Genomic DNA, 20,446 nt, shown 5'->3' on the forward strand with positions numbered 1-20,446 from the left:
AAACCAGCAGTTCATGAGCTCAAATACAGAGCCGTCTATCCTAGTATCCTTCATCAGCCTAGGGCCTGTGAGGATTCACGGGAAGAAAAAGATAAAGATGAAACAGCAAGATGGACAAGGTCAGGAATGCTTTCTCCATCTGGTCCACCAGGTCTTGTCTGTTTCCAGGCAGAGACAGAGGGTCCGTGGGACGAGGAGAAATCCATACCAAGCCACCACTTTGACTTTACAGAGGTTAATGGCTTGGAACAAAGTAGAACTACTTAGAACTACCTTCTAAGAGGTAGAAGGGAGCTTAATGTAATGCAGAAAGCCCTGAACTCGAAATCAAAATGATCAGTTGTTTAAGAACTGGTTTTGCTATTATTACTCAAATGAGTCAAACTAACCAAACCTCAGGCATTTTTCAATTTTTCAACTGTGAAACTGTGAAACAGGACTGTAGAGTGACAAATGAAATAGAAAGTGTGAAAGCACTTTAAAAATTCCAAAGCCCCATGGAAGCGAGGAAGAAGTTGCCCCTTTGCATTGGCCACGCCTGCCTGTGGAAACAGAACTCTCTAGTATTCAGTAGCAAGGCTAGGTCCTCTATGTGCGGCATCTGAATCCGGCACTTTGACCTTGTCACTGACCAGCTGCTGCCCTTTGGGGGTTATTTTCATTCTTGACCCATACCTCAGCATCTCTTGGGATCACCCAGGACTCTAAATCCTTTGGGTCCCTGCCAGCTTTCTTTGTTCTGTGAGCAGAGCACTAGCTCTACACTAAGTGGTTAGTGCATAACTCTTTTCTTCTGGCATATGAACCTCATGAGCTCCCTGTGTACACTGATTATTGCCTTTGCAAACTTTCTCCTTTGCAAAACACCAGCACTATACTCTCGATGGAAGGTATTTCTGTCTAAGCACTGGGAAGCAGCAAGAGATAGCAAAGCATCTAACTGTGTGTGTATTAGGTTGTTTCAGTCATGTCTGACTCTTGCGACCCCATGGACTGTAGCCCACCAGGCTCCTCTGTCCATGGGATTTTCCAGGCAAGATACTGGAGTGAGTTGCCATGCCTTCCTCCAGGGGATCTTCCTGACCCAGGGATTGAACCCACATCTCTGATGTCTCTTGTATTGGCAGGTGGGTTCTTTACCACTAGCACCACCAAAGGCTTGCCTAGTGATTTTGTTATTCATTCTGATGAGCAGTGGCCTGATTTATCTTGCTTCTTAGTCTTCATAATCTGAACATACCCAAAGACCCCTCATCTGTTGATCTTTCTTCAAAGGCACTGGTGCCAGCTAAAGTCCAGCCCATACACTCCCTTCAGCTGGAGACTAATTCATAATGCTAGGCTGTGCCTCTATGGGTGTGGATGAAGCAGATGGCTGGCAGGTCACATGATCTGAGCTGATACTTTCCAAGTCTCATCATGAAATCTTCTGACCCAAATTACTCTGAAACCTACTTTTAAATATGGAGGGCACTGTGATGAGTTTCCACTAATCCTGCAGAAGTGGGCTCTTCCCATAGCTGTGAAGCCTCATTTTCTCGTGCTGGGTACTCTGGGACCAGAGTTTGGTTAGTCAAACTGTTGGGTACCACGTGGATTGGACCATTTCATTTTGCTTGGTTCTGTGACCACAAGCTGAGATCCTATTTACAAACAACCAACTCTCCAATTTGTGCTTGCTAATAAAGAGAGATATTTAGGTGTTCACACTCATTGTCTCCATATGATAAAAGTCCCTAAGCACACATTCTACAGAGGGTTCCCCAGCAGCACCAACGGCACTTGTAACAGACAATGCATTTTCCAATGTTTATTAAAAAACATGCATGCTGGGGCTTAAAGACAACAGCAGGTAGACTGGGAACTTATCTCCTTCTTTCAGACACTTCCTCCATGTGCTACCACCGTGACCCTCCTTTTTCCCTCCCCAACCCAGTACGCAAGGCTGCCAGGGTATAAAATAGAGCAGTGGGAACCCCAAGAGCCCATGGCCATTAATCATCTTCAGAGTCCCTGCTGGGGCACAAAGTCAGAAAAAGTCAATCTTGAGGTGGCTCCTAAGGCTGGAGTCTCAAGCAACGACATCCTTCTATCTGTTCATGGCTGGAAATTTCCAATTCAAGCTCAGCTGACATCCTAAATCCACAGTTAATGGGCTACCTGACGGCTAAATTTAATTTTAATCCTTCATTCTCTTCCACAGAGAACTGGAACTGGATGAACTGTCTGGCTCAGTGGTAAATGGGTCTTCCTGGCATGGAGTAGGACTTTGTCCACCTTTCTCCCTCCTCCAAGATTAATGTGTAGTCATAGCTTTCTGTGGGAGACATCCCTTTCACGGTTAAAAGAATGAGGGCTGTCAAGAAACAAGCCCCGAAGGCAAAGCTTGAGGTTGGAGAGGACTGCCTTAGACAAAGCAGACTGCAAAGGACAGGAGAAAGGGTCAGGCAGGTGTGAGGTGAAATGTCAGTTCTATTGTTACCAAGCTCTGCCAAGTGTGAGCACGTACCAGCATTTCAGTTCTAAATAGTCACGCCTTTCTCATGTGTGCACATTCCCACCTTCACAAACACAAAACCTCAAATGCAAAACCAGAAGCAGAGTGCCATTTCCAAGTCTAAAATGGTCTGTGCTTGTATACTTCGTTGAAAGGATTCAGAACCAGCTCTGCTGCTGTGGCTGGTTCGGAATGCATTCAAAAGACCTTATCCATCTGAGAGACTAGGGCAGAGGGTTAAGTGTCAGAAAGTGACATACTTCAATGAAAAGAATGTAATAAAAGCTAATATGGGAATTCCGTTCTTTCTGGCATCAAGAGGCAGATTGACTCATGTTTTACTTTCCTGGCTAAGCACTGAATAATGAAAGGCCAAGCGCGGCTGTGATCCAGAGCCTCTGCGTGCCAGGAAGTCCTGACCTTACCTCGTGCCCTGCTATGATGGAAAATGGTAATGGGAAGCTTTCAGCTGCCCACGAGCCTGCATGACTCTGACTGATGTACAGACCTGTATCCAGGAGCAGAATTCTGGTCATTTTTAAACTGTGTTGAGAAGCCATCATAAGCCTCAGACTTACTATTTAGAATCCAACCCAGGACAGCTCTCTTGGTGACTTGAGCTGGTCAAGCAACATGTTGTAGAGCAATAGCCATGACAAGGGGGAGGCACCTGGGCTGGGGTGCAGGATCACACCTTCCCGTCCTCCCCTGCGGTCACTCCTGCGAGGCGGCCACGCCCACCGCCTGCCCAGGAAGCCCTTGGCTGAACATGGATGACAGGAAGCCTGGGGGCCAGACAGCAGGGCCATTACTGGGCAGGATCCCACAAGGCTCGTGAACTCAACCTGCATAGTGGACACAAGACCCCCCTACCAGGCAGCTGACTCTGGGCGTGGCACCCCAAAGTGAGGGGACCAATGTGCAGATACCCAGAAATGCCAAGGCTGGAACCATCTCTGCTTTCCCACCCAGCAAGTTGGGAAGCAGAAGCGATGGCAACAGGGTGTGAGAAGACTGGGAAAAGCAGTTTCCGGTCTTTTGGTGGACAATAAACCATCAAACAGGAAAAAAAAAAAAAAAGCCCTCTTTTTCAAATAGAAAAAGATAAAAAGAGAATGGTTTCAGAGACCTAGTCATTCACCAGACTTTTCTTGAAACCACAGGGAGGAAAAGGCACAGTCAGGACATTTATAGTCGCAAACACTCTGTCTTCACAGGGCCAAGAAGGCGCGGTGCTGTGAGGGCAGTGGGATGAGGGCGCCACCCTTGGCCAGAAGCCCGCCCGCCTCTACACAGGGTCATCCGGCTTAGGGAGGGAGACCTGAGTGTTCTTATAAATGCTTTATAATGTAAAAGTGGACGGGGAAAAACGGAAAAGGCGCTATCACAGGTATCTTTCCGTTTATTTTCTTGTCCCCTGCTATGACCACATGCAGAAAATAAACCCCTGTCCCCTCCTCCTCAAAAGTCAATAAAGTCCCCACGTGGAATTTGTCGCGTTTACATTATAAAGAATTGCTTTGCTCGACGTGCGTGGCTACAGAGAAGAGAGATTCCTTTCGGCCACTGCAGAAACAGCACATGTGTCCAGAAAACATACATGGCGACAGGTGCAGACCTCTGCCGCAGAAGGGCTCAGCTCTCTCTGAGAATTCAGCTAGAGGCCATTCTCTCCCCTTGGTTTGGGGTGTTGCTCTTGGAACTTGGGCTGGGTTCTGAGAAGGCTCTGGCTGCCAGTGGTGGAAGGGATACCAAGTCACTTCTGACTTCTGAGGAGCCATGGGAAGCTGTTACCATGGCAATCACCATCGGTTCTGCTCAAATTGAGCCTTTGTAGAAGCCTTAGTATGGTGAGGTTCAAGGGCACGGGGCCGGGGGAGAGAGAGGGCAGGAGTAATGTTATGTGAATGGTGGACATTCCTAGGGGAAAAAACATGGGAAGTGACAATAAAAGCTGTATCCACAGGGAGGGAGGCCTTTGACAAGCCTACAGAAAGACTCACATGTGGTTCCTGCTGGCCTGAGCCCCTGACCCCACCATGCAGTGGGACATAGGACTTATTTCAATGTCATCTTACCCCAGGCGAGGCCCTCACTCTGCTGGCAGGGGAAACTCTGGCTAGCCCTACTGAAATGATGAGATAGCTGAATTCTCTGGGCCCTTAATGAGTAAAGGGAGGGAACAGAATTAGTAAGAGCGAGCACACAAGCAAGAGACAGCATTACCTGGATCCCAGCAAGCGTGATGAAGGCCAGAGGAGATGGGGAGTGTCCCATAAGCAGGAGAAAGGGGAGAGGAGCTATGCACGGCAAGCTTAGAAGGATGCTAACAAAAGAGAGAGTGTGAGCCAGTTCCATTTATACTTTGGAGAGAAATGAAAAAAAATTCGAGAAGTGACATCACTAAAAGCAAGTGATGGATCAAAACGCTCAATCCATCACATACGTGTGGATTCCAGAACCAGAGGAATCCTGGGGTCCCCTGCACTGTACCTGGTCTGAGGACCAACAGAGGCTTCGGCTCCAGGGCTGTTAAGGCTTCCCCCTGCCGCCAGCACCAAAGCTACCACCGCCATGTTTCAAAGAGGCAGAGAGAAAGAACAAGACAGATGACACCCCTCCAGCCCATCGTCACTGCTCTGGATCGGAGAAGAGACTGCTGCGCTGCAGAGACGAGGCTGGCATGCAGAGAGCCTTCCTTTAACACACACATCCTCCCCACTGGCACCAACACAGACCAGGTGTGTGTGGACGATAACCAAGTCTGGGAAAGCGGACGGTGTTCATCTTCAACTATTTGCATCCGTTATGCATCAACGTATTTTGCTGCATATTCACACTTCATGACGTGATGGAGAATGGAAGCATAAGAAAGGGAATTCACATTTACTGATCGCTTTGGGTCAGGCCCTGGACTAAGTGTTTGAAACACATCATTCTGTTTCCTTGTCAGAGATGAGAAACAAAAGTTAAATGGGTTAATACCTTGCTATGTTACTCTAGGCCATGAAGCTGGTAATGGAGGAGCTAGGCCTTTCTGACTCCACAGCCCACCCCCTTCCTCCCACTCTGCCCTGTGACCCCAGGGAGCTCTGTTCTTCAAGACGGGGTGGCCTCCTTTCTATATGCTTTTCTCTCTTTGTCCCTTATTTCTTCAAAGCGAAAACTTATTTTTACTGAGATCAAAACAAGAGAGAGCAATATGATGAATAATGTACACAAATGAATTGGTAAAATGAGATGGGAGCTTGACTTTAAAAACTGAGGGGTAAGATTTACCTCTAACAAAAACAGTGGATCTCCTTAGGACAAAGGCAGTCTTTGGTATTTTTTTCCATGAAGGAGGAGGAAGAGGAGCTAGGAGTCCCCTTAGCAGAGCCAGAGTTGCCTTTATTTTTATCTTGCTCTGACAGTCCACACAGGGACCAGATTGTTGGGAAAATACTTTTGTGAAATCTCCTTGGGAACAGTTCAGTTCAATCGTACAATCTTGTCCAACTCTCTGCAACCCCATGGACTGCAGCGTGCCAGGCTTCCCTGTCCATCACCAACTCCTGGAGCTAGCTCAAACTCATGGCCATCAAGTTGGTGATGCCATCCAACCATCTCATCCTCTGTCATCCCCTTTTCCTCCTGTCTTCAATCTTTTGCTTCCTTGTGAAGGGTATGAGTGACTCCACGTGAGTCTAATGGGGTTAATACACTGGTGCACATGGGACCAGGGAGTGATAAGGGACACTGGAGTTGTCCTGATGGCCAGCCCAGCTCAGGGCACAAGTCACATTCAGCCTGGTTCTCCCTTGGGAGAACCTGGCTGGGGCAGCAATGGACACAGCCTACTTTCAGGTTCTGGGAGGTCTCAAATTCTTAGCACACCTGGGGACCTTTCATCTCTCCTACAGACAGAGCACTCCCCAATTTCAGTCACTTGAGGAACATTCTTAACTCTTCTCCCATTTCTTTCTCTGCCAGAATGGATAGGGATGAAAGCTGGCAGTGTCTGGGGAGAAGGTAGGACAGATGATCCAAACTTGACCATTTGGACCAGGAAGGTCAAGTCTATGGAGATGCCTTGTTCCTTCCCTTTTGCAGCTGCCATCAATGACAGCAGGTCCCACATGCTTTCTTTGTGCCCCATCACACTGTATAGCTCGTCTTGCCTAGAAGACTTGGCTTTTTCTTGTACTCAGAGAGGCTGGAGGGAATTCCACTGCCCCACTGGGAGAAGGCGAAGCTGCCCTGACAATGGAACAGGTCCAGACAGAGCCCAGAAGGCTGTCAACTCATCTTCTGGGGCCCTCTACCCACCAGCTGAAGGAAAAGGCACTGACAGTAAGCCTACTTCCTAGCTATACCCTGGAGGGCTAGGAGAGTCCTTTCCTGAATCAGTGTTCAAAAAAAAAAAAAAAAATCCCTAATGTAATGAATATAGTTAGCTACCTGGATGGTTTCAGACTATTTTCCTAAGTATGCTACCAAGGAAGGTTTGAAAAGTCTTTCCTTCAGGAGTTTCACATATTAACATGGTTCTTAAGTCCCTGGAATAGCTCTGCGGGACCCCTGCTCATGAGCAGAGAATCTCCCCACACCCAGGATTCTGTGGTCCCCAACTCTGGTCTACCTGCCTCATTTTTCTTTCAAGTGGATCCTTTAATGACAGAATTAAGAAACGCAAGGATACACCAGTTGTCCCTGGTCCCACCCTGAATCCATGGGGGAACACAGGTGACTGCTGTCCAGGCTCATTCATCTCAGCTCAAAGGGAGAAACGCCAGGGCCTTTGACTTCTCCCTGCTTAGCGTTTGCCAGTGCTCCTCATTCGGGGCAGGTTAGCTGAAGCTGTAAGGCTCTTGGGAGCTCTGTCGAGGGGCAACTGGGAAGCAGACTCCCAGGGCAGTATTCGCAGGCACCACTGAGTGAACCAGCCCTGGAGAAGCCCTCAGATCAGTCAGTCTCAGGAAAGAAGGAGGGAAGGAAAACGGACAGGAAAAAGAGTTACTTACGCCAGAGCAAAGGCCACCAATGCACCAACCACCACCACGAAGTCCAGGATGTTCCACAGGTCTCGGAAGTAGGAGCCGTCCTGCAGAATCAAGCCCTGGTCTATCATCTGTAGGAGAAGGATGGGAATGGCCACCGATGAGCCCCAAGGTGCTAGTCATTCGGGCCCTGAGCTCTGGGCTCCGCACGGCAGTGTCTCCACTGCCATTGCCTCTAACCCAACCCCACACAAGGATCCAAAGAGCAGGAGGACAGGCCCCACGGGCTCTCTCCACTGAACTGTGAGGCCCGAGGCCCATTTCAGAGCCACCAAGGTTCCCTTAGACTCCTTGGCTCCCAGCACCCCACCAGCCCTCCCTTTCATTAGTGGCTCAGAGCACCAGGCATTACCGCATATGCACAGATGGGAACAATCCCAGATGGGTGAGGATGGGAACAAGATATAAGTGCAGGTCGTGAGGGTGGCAGGGAACAGAGTGGAGGGCAGTGAGTATGGCTGGGACTATACAAGGCCAGGAAGATTCATCCCTACCTAAGCCTTGGCCAGGACACTGGCTCAAACCAGGAAGCGTGATGGCAAGGTGAGAACAGTCCCCACTCCTGCGGGACTCCCACTGCCTGCCTGGGAGGGACCTGACCCCTCCCCCCAGGCCATTCCCACAGGTCTGTGCCAGTCTAAGGAGAGCCACGTGGTCATGTCCTGCCACAACAGATCTCTCCAGGATCTGAGGCCGGAGGAGGGGTCAGCAGAGGCCTTACTGAGCTTCTGTCATTGGCCAGGAGGTGACAGCCCTGGGGAAGGCACTGTCCTAGAGGCGCAGACGGGTGACCCCTCCAGCCCCAGAGTCCAGGTGCACTCCAGTTGCTCTTACCTTTATAACCATCTCAAAGGTGAACACGCCAGTGAACACATAGTCAAAATACCTCAGCACCTGCAGGACACATAACATGGAGACCATCAGGCTACATACAGTCCTCAAACACAGGCACTCCTGCATGCCCACCCCAAGGCCCACTCATTTCAACCTCAGAACAGAAGCTTGGAGTTATAACTGCTAATTGATGCAGGGAGGAGAGGAGCCATGGATGTTGCTGGGGCCGCATGATCTGGTGGCCAGTCCTCGGCCTTTCCCTCCCCGTGGTCAGAACTTAACATCTTGGGTCTGAATCGCCCCACAGATTGCTCCCCTGCTGGGATCCTTGTCAGCTCCAATCCTCCCTGCCCCCTCATCCCTCCTAATATCCATCCTGGGCCTCCACAAGTTGTTTTAGCTCCCCATGTAGAGCTGCAGGGCCCCACCTTCACCCATGCCCCTAGGTCAGACTCCACATCCAGCCCATGGATGGCGGCAGCTGTGGTTGAGTCAATCAGTCGTGCTCAACTCTTTGCAACCCCATGGAATGTAGCCTGCCAGGCTCTTCCATCCATGGGATTTCCCAGGCAAGAATACTGGCATGCATTGTCATCTCCTGATCCAGGGGATCTTCCTGACCCAGGGATTGAACCTGCATCTCCTGCGCTGGCAGAATTCTTTACCACTGAGCAACCATGGAAGCCCCTTTCAAAGCCCTGGCCGGCTCTCAGGGTAACGCTCCACTGATGAGCATAAAGGTAAGCAAGTATGGTTGGGGAGTTAGGGTTCGGGTGGGGGCTGGTCGTGAAATGGTTCATACTTTGCTCCGAGGAACAGGACTGGGCAATTTCTTAAGCCCTTCCCGTCCTCTAGGAAGCTTCTTTAGCTCACTGTAATGTTGGAATGGTAGGCTCTGGGAGAAGAGAGCACCAGGGTACCGTGGAGGCTGGCAGACAGCCCCCGTGCACGCACTTTGTTGCGCTCTGAGTTGGTCAGGACGGGGTCCTCGGCCGCCAGGGCGATGCTGCTGGCTGCGATCACCAGGAGGATGCACATCTCGAAGTAGCGCAGGTTCACGATGTAGTGGCAGGCCCTGCGGATCCTGTGGGCAGCGGACGAGCTCACTGAGCCGGCCCAGCTTCCCTCCCATCCCATCCTTCTGCCCCACCCCCATACACATCAGCCTCCTCCAGACAGCCAGGCCTTGGCCAGAGAAGGCCGTGGGGAGAGCAATTTAATTTCTCAGGCACCACCCTTGATTTAAAGCCCCAGTGGGGGAAAGTAATCAGATTGGTTAGAGGCTGCAGCATGCAAGCCAAGATACATTATCTGCGTGCGCATCTGAGCCACCGTGGGGAGCAGCAGCCAGCATCCAAAGATACACGCTTGGGTGGCTACACATTGCCTTCCACTGTGCCTCAGTGTCTACTCCCCCACTGTACAGAGACTAGGGCAGAGCAAGAAAATCCTAAGAACTCTGAAACATAAAAACAGACCTTGATTCTAAGATTCCTGATGAAAGCAGCAACTGGTTTTCCCGAGCCACGGGTATTCCAATCAAAGTGATTATTCTATCGACTGACTGCATCCTGGCCTCGGTTGGCCTGACACCTCTTAGCCCAGGTTCCTTCCTTCCCAGGGCCATGCTGGAATACTGCCCACTTGGTCACTGAAAGCCTTCTTGTCTTCCGAGACCCTGAAGCTGGTCTACATATATATCTTGCTGACTTCCTGGGCAGAATGCGGCTTCTCTTTCAACATCCCATCTTTTCTGAATCTAACCTTCCAGATTCTTCCTTGCCCATCCTATCTCATGGTCATGACACTGGTCTGAGGAACACACCCACTTCAAAACTGATGAGCAGGGCAGCCAATGGATGACCCAGTTATCCTAAGCTTCCTATTCTCAGCTCTGTCCACCTCTGGAATATTTGGTGACACATCCCAAATAGATGTCCTCCCTTCCCAACTTCCCCCGCAACCTACTAACCAAAGACTAGATGAAGGGTCCTTTCCTCTGACATTGCCCATGTTGTTCTATCCTAAATGACTCTTTAGACTATGGGCATAGAGTTCAGAGGCTTCTCATTAATTCCATGACCCACCTCAACTAGTGAGCACCCTGGAGGCTTTCAGATATCTGGCCATACTCCACCAGGAAGGCTCAGGAGGAAGACTGGACTCTCATCCCTCCTTCCCATCACCCTGCCCTGGCTCAAATCTTGGCTCAAAACCTCTAGCACCAAAGGGAGGTGGCAATGGAGGGTGTCTTACGGGTTGGTGGTGCTGAAGATGAACATCGAGCTGTGGGGCACCATGGCCTTGCCCGTCTCACGCTTCTCCTTCTTCTGCTGCTTCTTCTCCACCTCCTCCTCATCCTCTCTGATCTCTGCCTCTTTCAAGGGACTGGCTTCTCCATCAGTCTTGTTGCTGACTATAAGAAGAATGTGTGGAACTCTTGAGAAACCTTGCTACATGCAGAATGGTGCCCTTCATTTTCCACTGGGGATGGGACGAGAAGGTGGGAGAGGGAGCTAGGTAACTGTCCAGCAAGGTGCCTGTGAAGGTCAGGGTGTCTGTTAAATTGCACTGAGTGAAGCCCAGGCTCTCTTCCTAGCCCTACCCCTTCCCTAATTTCAGGTGTAGAGCCTTTTGTGCCACATAAATAACAATCATGTTTCCCTAGGTAAGAGAGAATGTTTGTTTCTCTTGTAAAATTTACAAACTTACCTCTATCTAAAATCTGTATTCTTTGTATATATTTACTTAGGGCATTTTTCATGTTGGTACACCTGAACAGGAGAAGGCAATGGCACCCCACTCCAGTACTCTTGCCTGGAAAATCCCATGGACAGAGGAGCCTGGTAGGCTGCAGTCCATGGGGTCGCTAAGAGTCGGACACGACTGAGTGACTTCACTTTCACTTTTCACTTTCATGCATTGGAGAAGGAAATGGCAACCCACTCCAGTGTTCTTGCCTAGAGAATCCCAGGGACAGGGGAGCCTGGTGGGCTGCCGTCTATGGGGTCGAACAGAGTCGGACACGACTAAAGCGACTTAGCAGTAGCACACCTGAACAACATATATTATTATTCCCCTTCTACAGGTGGGAAAACTGAAGTTCAGGGAATTCAAGGACCTATCCTAAGCTCATACAGCTGGTGCTGTGCTTAATGGCTCAGTCGTGGAGGATTCTTTGTGACTCTATGGACTGTAGCCCACCAGGCTCCTTGTCCATGGGGATTCTCCAAGCAAAAATACTAGAGTGGGTTGCCATGCCCTCTTCCAGGGGATTTTCCCAACCCAGGGATTGAACCCAGATCTCCCGCATTGCAGGTGGATGCTTTACCATCTGAGCCACCATGGGAAGCCCAAGAATACCAGAGTGGGTAGCCTGTCCCTTCTACAGGGAATCTTCCTAACCCAGGAATCAAACCGGGGTCTCCCACATTGCAGGCAGAGTCTTAACCAGCTGAGCTATCAGAGAAGCCCCTTACAGCTGGTATACATTCCCAATGTAGAATTCTATCTCCTTTCAGTGAAACCACACCACAGTGGAAGATTTTAAGAAGCCATGACTCTGTGGCTGCCCTTCTGGCTGTTCGTGTTCCAGTCCTGATTAACGCAGAAATGAAAATGCAGTATTCATGCAAAGATGGGTCTATGACTTCTCCCAGGATTGAGAGGATGAAGAAGCAGAGACCAAGTGGGGCTGCTGGGCTTCTGCTCTGAGTTTCCACATGGAAGGTCCAGTGTGGGGTGAGTGGCAGAGAGGACGAGGCCATCCGAGCGGGGCAGGGGCACCTCTCCCACATTCCCATTCAGTGAACGGTTCTGCCCTGGAGCCTTGTGTAAGTAGCAAACCTCCAAAGTCCCGACCCCTTTCAGGTCTTTCCCAAAGGTGAGTCATCCAAAGCGTCCAAAACTCCTCTGATAACACGCTCTAACCTATGGCCAAGGGCAGGGACCAACCCCAGAATGAGAACAGAAGAGGGTCAAACTTTCTTAATGTTGTGTCTCATAAGAGTATGTGTCAGCTGCTCAGTCGTGTCTGACTCTTTGTGACCCCACGGACTGTAGCTAGCCTGCCAGGTTCCTCCGTCCATGGAATTCTGCAGGCAAGAGTACTGGAGTGGGCTGCCATCCCCTACTCCAGGGGATCTTCTCGACTCAGGGATGGAACCCAGGTCTCCTGCATTGCAGGCAGATTCTTCCCTGAGTCACCAAGGAAGCCCAACCCTCTTTTATGAGACATACACCACTATGACCCTCATAAAAGAGGGTCCAAAAACACTTCCTTATTAGTGCACAAAATTAAACAAGACAGCAGGGGTTACTGGACATGTGAGATTATAAAGTAGTACCGGCATTCCGAAGAATACTTTGAGAGGTATTTCAATTGAGAAGGTGAAGAAATGGAGACAGAGCAGTGAGAGAAAGAAAAACGGGGAGAGAGGACTGCTTTGTGAAAAGAAAAAAATACAGGAGGAAAAAAGCAAGAGTGGAATCCTGTGGTCACAATTCAGTGCCAAGGGGACAGATGGTGGTGGGGTTATGTAGAGATGGGTATGGGGTTGGGGCAGGGATGGGGATGGGGTAAGTGCTTTTGGGTTGTGTTTCCCTTTAAGGTCTCACAGATGAATATCCACCACCTCTGGGAACTGTGAGATAAAGTGTGACTAAAAGCTCCTAGGAGAAAGAGAGTCAATAAGAATAAAAGATTCAAGAAATGTTAGCACAGAGGAAGGTCTCAGAGGTCATCTGGTTCAACGCTCTCACTTCACAGATGATAAATTGAGGCCTCAAGACAGACAGGGTTTTTGGAGGCCACGTGCTGAGCAGAACCAGGGCCAACATGGGCCCGCCTGCCAGTAATGGTCCCCTAACTTATCAGGTGGCCAAGCACCTGGGGGAGGGGCGGCCCAGAGAATATGCCATCAGATATCCACAAGATAAATTAAGTAGCTGAATAGACAAAGGGGTACAGAATCACATGTGATCTCTCTGAAGACTCTGGGGGGGCCACGGGCTGAACGACATTTTATGGATAAAATTTAAGATTGAGAAAATTCTAGCTTAGTTCTCTTGCTGCTGCTGCTGCTGCGTCACTTCAGTCGTGTCCGACTGTGCGACCCCATAGACGGGAGCCCACCAGGCTCCCTTGTCCCTGGGATTCTCCAGGCAAGAACACTGGAGTGGGTTGCCATTTCCTTCTCCAATGCATGAAAGTGAAAAGTGAAAGTGAAGTCGCTCAGTCGTGTCCGACTCTTAGCGACCCCATGGACTGCAGCCTACCAGGCTCCTCCGTCCATGGGATTTTCCAGGCAAGAGTACTGGAGTGGGGTGCCATTGCGTTCTCCAATGCATGAAAGTGAAAAGTGAAAGTGAAGTTGCTCAGTCGTGTCCGACTCTTAGCAACCCCATGGACTGCAGCCTACCAGGCTCCTCCGTCCATGGGATTTTCCAGGCAAGAGTACTGGAGTGGGGTGCCATGGGGCTAAAACTGCTGCTATTCTTTCATATGTTGAAGAAGGGTTCCATCCCACTGGTGGGGTTTTCCCTGCAGCTTTCCTGGGATGACTCCAGAACCATGCCTCCTCCAGCCTCCGGGGGTGGGGAGGTGTGGGGGAAGCATCCCTCCCCCAGCCCCGGGCAGGGGGGCGGTGTGGGGAAGGGGGCGGGCCCTGTGTTCTCACTGTGCACCACGGTTGAGTCCACCAAGGGGCCCACGTCGGGGATGGTGACAGTGACGCTGGTGCTCTCGGTGGTGGCCTTGTCCGTGTTGGCCGTGACGCAGGAGAGGTCGGGCTCGCTCTGGCTGACCCGGCCCATGTCCAGCTTCACGTCCCCCAGCAGAGCCTGCTCACTGCTGCCCTCCGGCTCCTGCTCCGTCAGGGCTGCGTCCTTCCCCACTTCCAGCTCCGGCTGGGGTGGGACAAGGGGTGTGTCGGCCTCATCCAGGGCTCCTGCCAGCCCGGAGCCTCTGGGCACCATCAGACTGTTGGTCCTGTGAGGAGAGAGGAGAAGACAGCTGCTGCTCACATCGGGAAGCGATTCTGAAACGGCTTCTGTGCCTGGCGAGAGGGAAAGGTGGGGGGAGTCCACATGGCCCTGCTGGAGAGCACGTGGCACCTGCTGTCTCCCTCCTCACCAGGCAGAGGAGCTGAGGTCTACCGGAGCGGCATCCATTGGCTGACTCCTGCACATCATGTCCTCCCCACTCCCAACAGGGGATGCCCTGGTTTCCAGGGGAACAGATCTCACTGCTATTGTATTGACACATACTTCGTAAAAGATGCATTATACAAAAGGGAAAAGTGAGGTTCAGAAAGGCTTACATTGAAGAATCCCTAACGCGGGCCACACTATCTGTCTCCAGGGCACTCCTATGTTGCATTTACCTCCGTAAGTCCTGGCATCGCTCTCGCTCTTCCTCCTGGATCATGGGTTCTTTGCCCCCATGGCCGGCCCTGGGCTCACGGTCCCTCTCCCCCTCGCTGGGCACAGCTTCATCCAGACTCCGCTCCTGGCTGGCAGACCTGCTTCTGGAGGTGGAGGAGGGCTCCCTGCCCTCGGTCCTGACGCGGCGGTGCCGGCTGCGCCTCTGGCTCTGCCTGTGCCGGGCCCGGTCCCCGAAGGTCACCACCGTCTCCCCACTGCCCGCCTCCGGCTGGGTCGGGTCACAGTTCCCGTGACAGGGCCGGGCCAGCCAGGGTGGCTCCCGTTTGCCCAGGGCCAGGGGGCTCCTCTGGCTGTCCAGGGCGCTCGCCAAGTCCCCTCCATCCCCTTTGAGGGACCCCCCACGGCTGACGCGCTCTTCCTCACACTTCTCCAGCCCCAGGCCCAGGGCTAGCCCCTCGATGGCCCGGGGTCTCCGGTAGAGGCTGGGGTGCGCGCTGAGCGGGTTGAGGGGGCTCAGCGGGTTGAGGGGGTTGAGGGGGTTCATGGGCGGGGCCTCCTCCTTGTTGAGGGCCTCCTGGCTGGACATCTGCATGTGCCTCCTCAACTGGCTGGTTCGCTGCTCCCACACGGACATGTGATGCCGGCGCCTCCGCTCCCTCCTGCCAAAGGGGAGAAGGTGAGGGCGAGGTCAGAACAGCTGGCCAAGGGCCGGGGAGGGCGGCCACGGGGGCCCAGACCAGCCTGCAGTGGCCAGGGCACAGGGTCAGGGGGAAACACACGGTGGGGAGCAAACGGGAGAGCCCAGGACCTGCAGACAGGAAGCACAGAAAAATGTGAGGGGCCGAGTGGGTGGTTGGACCAGTGCCCCCCAGTTTTGTGGGGTCTCCCACTCTGATCCCTGCCCTGAAGTAGCTGAGGAGGGGCGAGGGCAGCCCAGGACTGAGTCCTGGTGGCCAGGGCCTGCAGACAGTAGTACGAAGGTTGCCAGGTCTTCACTCCCTGCTCCCCTTTGCTTTAAGGGCATCAACCTGTACTCTCTCTATGCATGGCAATGGCCCTTAGTTCAAGGTCAGAGGCCTTTCTTCCTCCTCCTCTCCCTCTCTTTCCCTTTCCCATGCCAGCCTGGGAGAGCTAAGGCTGAGAAATACAAGGGCAGGTCCTATTAAAGGGAGACTGACGACAGCAGGGAGCAGACCCATGTTACAAAAAGTTTGGGCATGACCCTCGCAGCGATGTGGTGGGGTCTCTTCCACAACCACTGATAAAATCCAAGGGTCTCTATGTCCAGGGCCCACGAGCAGCTCATACTCAAAACTACCGCTGAACAGTTCAGCTTGGAGGCCTAGCTGACCATTCATGTGGCAGCAGGAACACTCAAACGTGATACAGGGTGGGCTTCCACGGGTGGTGGAAGGTGGACGCTTACACCTGCACGCCCGTGTGCCCGTGGGCGCACCTCTAGAGCCCGTGCAGGGGATGCTCACAGGTGCCCACGCACATCCTCACTGGGGCCCACACGAGCTGTCCACAAGCGCCCGCATGAAAGGCACCCCACTGGCACAAACAACCCACGCCGACACGTGTCCACTCACAGGCCACACGGAAGAGCAAACTGCACACGGGGTCACATACCTGAGACGCACACTGAGAAAGGCACACGGTGGGTAGGGCGGAGGGGCGGATCCACAAACCATGTGCACGGAACGCACACACACACACGCCACGGCCCACACGGACGCGTGCACGCCCACTCCACTCAGTCCCCGGCAAGGACAAAGACACGGTGTCCCCGCACCCACACGTAACCACTCACAAACACGCAGACCGGTACACACATACAGGTGGCTGCTGCGTGGCTCCCACATCGACATGTGGTGTCTTCTCCTTCTGTCTCTTCTGGGGAAGAAAAACGGACAGGTTCAGTTCACCCCCACCTCTAGGACCCGCCAGCCCCACGGCCACCAGCCGATCTCCAGGGAGAGGCACAGAATCCCCTAGGTGCCTGCTGCCCTCTGTACATGCCCAGCCATCAACTCTCCAAGGGACTGGCCTTGGTTCCTTGCTGTGTGCAAACATAATGATCTAATATACTGAAGCGAACATGCAGGCACGCACAGGGTTTCTCAGTTCGTAGAAGCTTTGGACGCTCAGTCATCAAGCCCTGCTGGCACTCAGGTTTCACCTAAGTGTCCTTCAGAGACCTATTCTGGAAACCCTGTAAAGTTGGATGAAGTTCATTTACTCCTGATCATATCTAGGATATTCACAAAGGTATGACTCCCCAGCTCATCCCTCTTATCTCACACAACATGCAGGGAACAAATGGTCTAGCGTGCACGCCATTGGCCCGTGGCCAAAGGCAGGGCCATCGCGCTGTGGGCTGCCATCCGCATACCTCAGGATGTGAGTGGTGTCCCCTGCACGTGTGCACGGTGCTGGCCCCGGCTGAAGGCCTTGAACACTCTGTCTATTCAGCTGGGTAAAGCACGTATTACCCTTCCTGGCCTTGTGCAGGGAAAAATCTCTTCTACACACACACACACGTGCTATGTCCTTTCGACCACAAGGTCAATGGAAAGTCAATGGTAGGGTGAGGGCATCACCCACAAAGGCAAACAGGAAAAATGGAGCTGTCAGCACAGGGTCAGTGCTCAGGTGGAGAAAGACATGTCTGGGACACTTGTGGAATGAGCCTGCCCCAGTTCCTGGGGTGACAAAACCAGTCTGGCCCAACGGACCCTGCCTGGACCTGGGAAGTTGGCAAATGAGGCTTCTTTCCTGATGAAACTGACACCCACCCATGGAAAACATGCAGGCAAACTAGTGTCGCTCAATCGCCATGTCCACATCCACAGAGCAGCCTGGTCCAGTGGGCAGGGGGAACAGAGGCAGCTGGTCTGAGCCTAGAGAGGCACAGGGCACAGGAGCACCCCTGGGCTGGATGTGGTCAAGACTGTGGAGACGCCTGTGACTAGATCCCCAGCATCCCTCAGCATCAGTGGCTGCCATGCACGTGGGGCAGCCATGCCAAGGGGCATGGCGGCAGAGAGAAAGAGAAGCACACACTCTAGACAGGCAGCATGCACACCCACCAGGAAAGCACCTTCCACCAGCTGTGCAGTGATACCTATGCAGTGATAGCTCTACAGCTATGCATGAGACCTGGGTTTAATCCCTGGGTCAGGAAGATTCCCTGGAGAAGGAAATGGCAACCCACTCCAGTCTTCTTGCCTGGAGAATTCCATGGACAGATGACCCTGGCAGGCTACAGTCCATGGGGTCCGACATGACTGAGCGATTAACGCTTACACCAGCTATTTGCAAATTCTCAAGTCGTCACACACTGGCCCTCCAGAAGCACGTGTGGAAGAGGGTAAATACGTGGAAGAATTCTCTGCATGCTCACAAGTGTGCGTGCACACATACACACGCACACAGAGGCCAGGCCAAAGAGAAAACCAACCTCTCATTTCCACACAAATCAGATCCACACTTCAAACTTTACTTCCCCACTTACACATACAAAGATCCAGATTCACATCCCATCACAACCATTAGTACATCTTCAACATTCCTACAATCACACAGAGAAGCATCTCCCCAATTCACACGCATGTGACCTCACACACACCCTACCAGAACCATGTGGACCAGGACAGGTGGCTGGTATTCTTCATTTCAAAGATGGAGAAACAGGGACTCTGAGATGCTAAGAGGTTCTCGCTCTAATGTCACAGCACTGAGCGACAGAGCTAGGTCTAGCCCTCAGGTTTTTGGGGTTGTAATAACGTTCTAGCCGCCACATTCACACTCAGTCATATAGTCCGGAAGTCAGGGGTCTGGGCCTGCATGTCCAAACACACTCTGTTGTTCAGCCAGCAGCACACTCATCACATCCAAAGCCTGTATCTCTACTCACCTGGGATGGTCACAAAGTCCCTCCCACCTCACTGTGCCCGGATACGCACACAGCTCACTCCCTACGGCCTGTGCCTACCAGCATCTCATTCATTCTTTCATTCCACAAATAGCGAGTTTCCACTCTGGGCCAAGCATGCTTCCCCCTCATATCTCCAAACCCACTCCTCCTCCAGGTTTCCTCATCTCAGGAAATAGCACCACCCACTCCTAAAGTGGCAGCCAGCTCCACCCACTAGCATGTTTGGATACCTGCATGTATTTATTTTTAGCCCAAACTCACGAGTGCAGGGAAAGTGGGGTAGAAACTGCTCAAGGCGCAGAGAAAATTCTAGGGAAGAAGGAGTCGTTTCATCTTTATCGATCTTTAACGAATTTTGGAGCGGGTTTTTTTCTCACTCACAGAGGAGGGGCCCAGAGGCCAGGCCTGCCTTCAATTTTGAAAGGCGAGAACAAGAGGACAGCCGTGCAGGGGAGGCCCCACACATAACTCTGGAATGTCCCTACAGGGCGAGGCCGAGGACACTGAGAGCCTTTCACACGAGCTCTGGGAAGGGAAGGGCACCTCGCTGATCAGTTTCAAGTAACAGATGACAGGGTCTGGGTCCAGCTGGACACAGGTCCAGCTGCCAGGTGCCTCAGACCCTCCCCAGACATACCGCAGGGCCCCGCACAGTCCTCATGTGGGCCCAGAAGCCCCAACAGGAATTCCGTGGTTCTGTGGTCAGCCTCTCCCCAAGGTCCTCCCCCAGTGCCACGCAGAGGTCAGCCGCCCAAAGGGCCCCACGGTCTGCTAGTTCCACCAGCAGCCACCAGGGCCAGGCTGGATCCTCAAAGAGGGTCTACACTGGCTGCTCTAATGTATCACCCCCCGCCCCCCATTCTCTCTCTAATGCACTCCAACTGGATTTTGTTCCCACTGGGCCACTTACATGGCTCTCGTGAAGTTCACTAACAGTGTGCATTTTGCCAAATTCAATGCTCCCTTTTCTGTCCTCATCTCATGTGATCTTTCAGTAGTCCTGAGCTCTTCCGTCCACTTCTTCCTTCCAGAAGCATGTTCTTCTCCATGTCCCCAGGACACCCTGCTCACCTGCTCTCCTCGTGGGTTTCTCCTTGAACACAGGGTGCTCTCTGGCCCCTGGCCTCAGCCTCTCAGCCCACCTCTACCTGGGTCAGCTCTCCTGGGATGACAGCCTAAATGCCATCCAAATGCAAATGCTATACCCCCAATCCTTATTTCTAACCCTGACTTCTGAGCTTCAGACACACGTGGCCAATAGCCCATTCGGAATCTTTACTTGCTCATCTTATATGCATCTCAGATTTAATGCCATCAAAAGGAACATTGGATTTCCACCATCTTCAAGTGAGCCATAAATACCACCACCACCTCTCCAGTTACACAGGCATCAAACCTTAATACCTGGCAGAAATGTTTGTTTCTCCTTTTTTTTTTTTCCATCTCTACTTCCATCACATTTATTCCATCAGCTCATCCTATTGTCCTCTCTCCAAATACAGACTGAATGAGATGAACTCTCATCTCCTCTGTTGCTACTATCATGGTCTAAACCACCACTAACTCTCACTGCTTTACTCAGAGCCAATCTCTGTCTTCCTGCCTCCAGTCCATTCTCCACAGAGCAGAGTGACCTTTTCAAGTATAAATCAAATCCTACCCATCCTTCCCCTCTAGACCCTCCTACAGTTGCAATCAGAACAAAAGCAAAGTCCTTCACTTGAGCCTTTAGGACCTCCCTGGCCGTACCTC

At 52.0% G+C, this 20,446-nt stretch overlaps 1 protein-coding gene across 1 annotated transcript in view; it reads right to left on the minus strand.

Annotated features, from left to right (window-relative positions):
• The window catches only part of CACNA1E (calcium voltage-gated channel subunit alpha1 E), a 536,270-nt gene that overhangs the window by 64,008 nt on the left and 451,816 nt on the right, over positions 1 to 20,446 (minus strand). The window contains exons 21-27 of the mRNA XM_070384834.1: positions 16,594 to 16,650; positions 14,754 to 15,413; positions 14,049 to 14,359; positions 10,627 to 10,786; positions 9,325 to 9,454; positions 8,371 to 8,430; positions 7,501 to 7,607 (exon numbers count right to left, since the gene is read on the minus strand). Of these exons, the coding sequence (XP_070240935.1) occupies positions 7,501 to 7,607; positions 8,371 to 8,430; positions 9,325 to 9,454; positions 10,627 to 10,786; positions 14,049 to 14,359; positions 14,754 to 15,413; positions 16,594 to 16,650 (1,485 nt within the window). The remainder of the gene's footprint in view (positions 1 to 7,500; positions 7,608 to 8,370; positions 8,431 to 9,324; positions 9,455 to 10,626; positions 10,787 to 14,048; positions 14,360 to 14,753; positions 15,414 to 16,593; positions 16,651 to 20,446) is intronic.

The sequence above is a fragment of the Bos mutus genome, chromosome 16, assembly GCF_027580195.1.
Source record: "Bos mutus isolate GX-2022 chromosome 16, NWIPB_WYAK_1.1, whole genome shotgun sequence".
Taxonomy (NCBI): Eukaryota; Metazoa; Chordata; class Mammalia; order Artiodactyla; family Bovidae; genus Bos; species Bos mutus.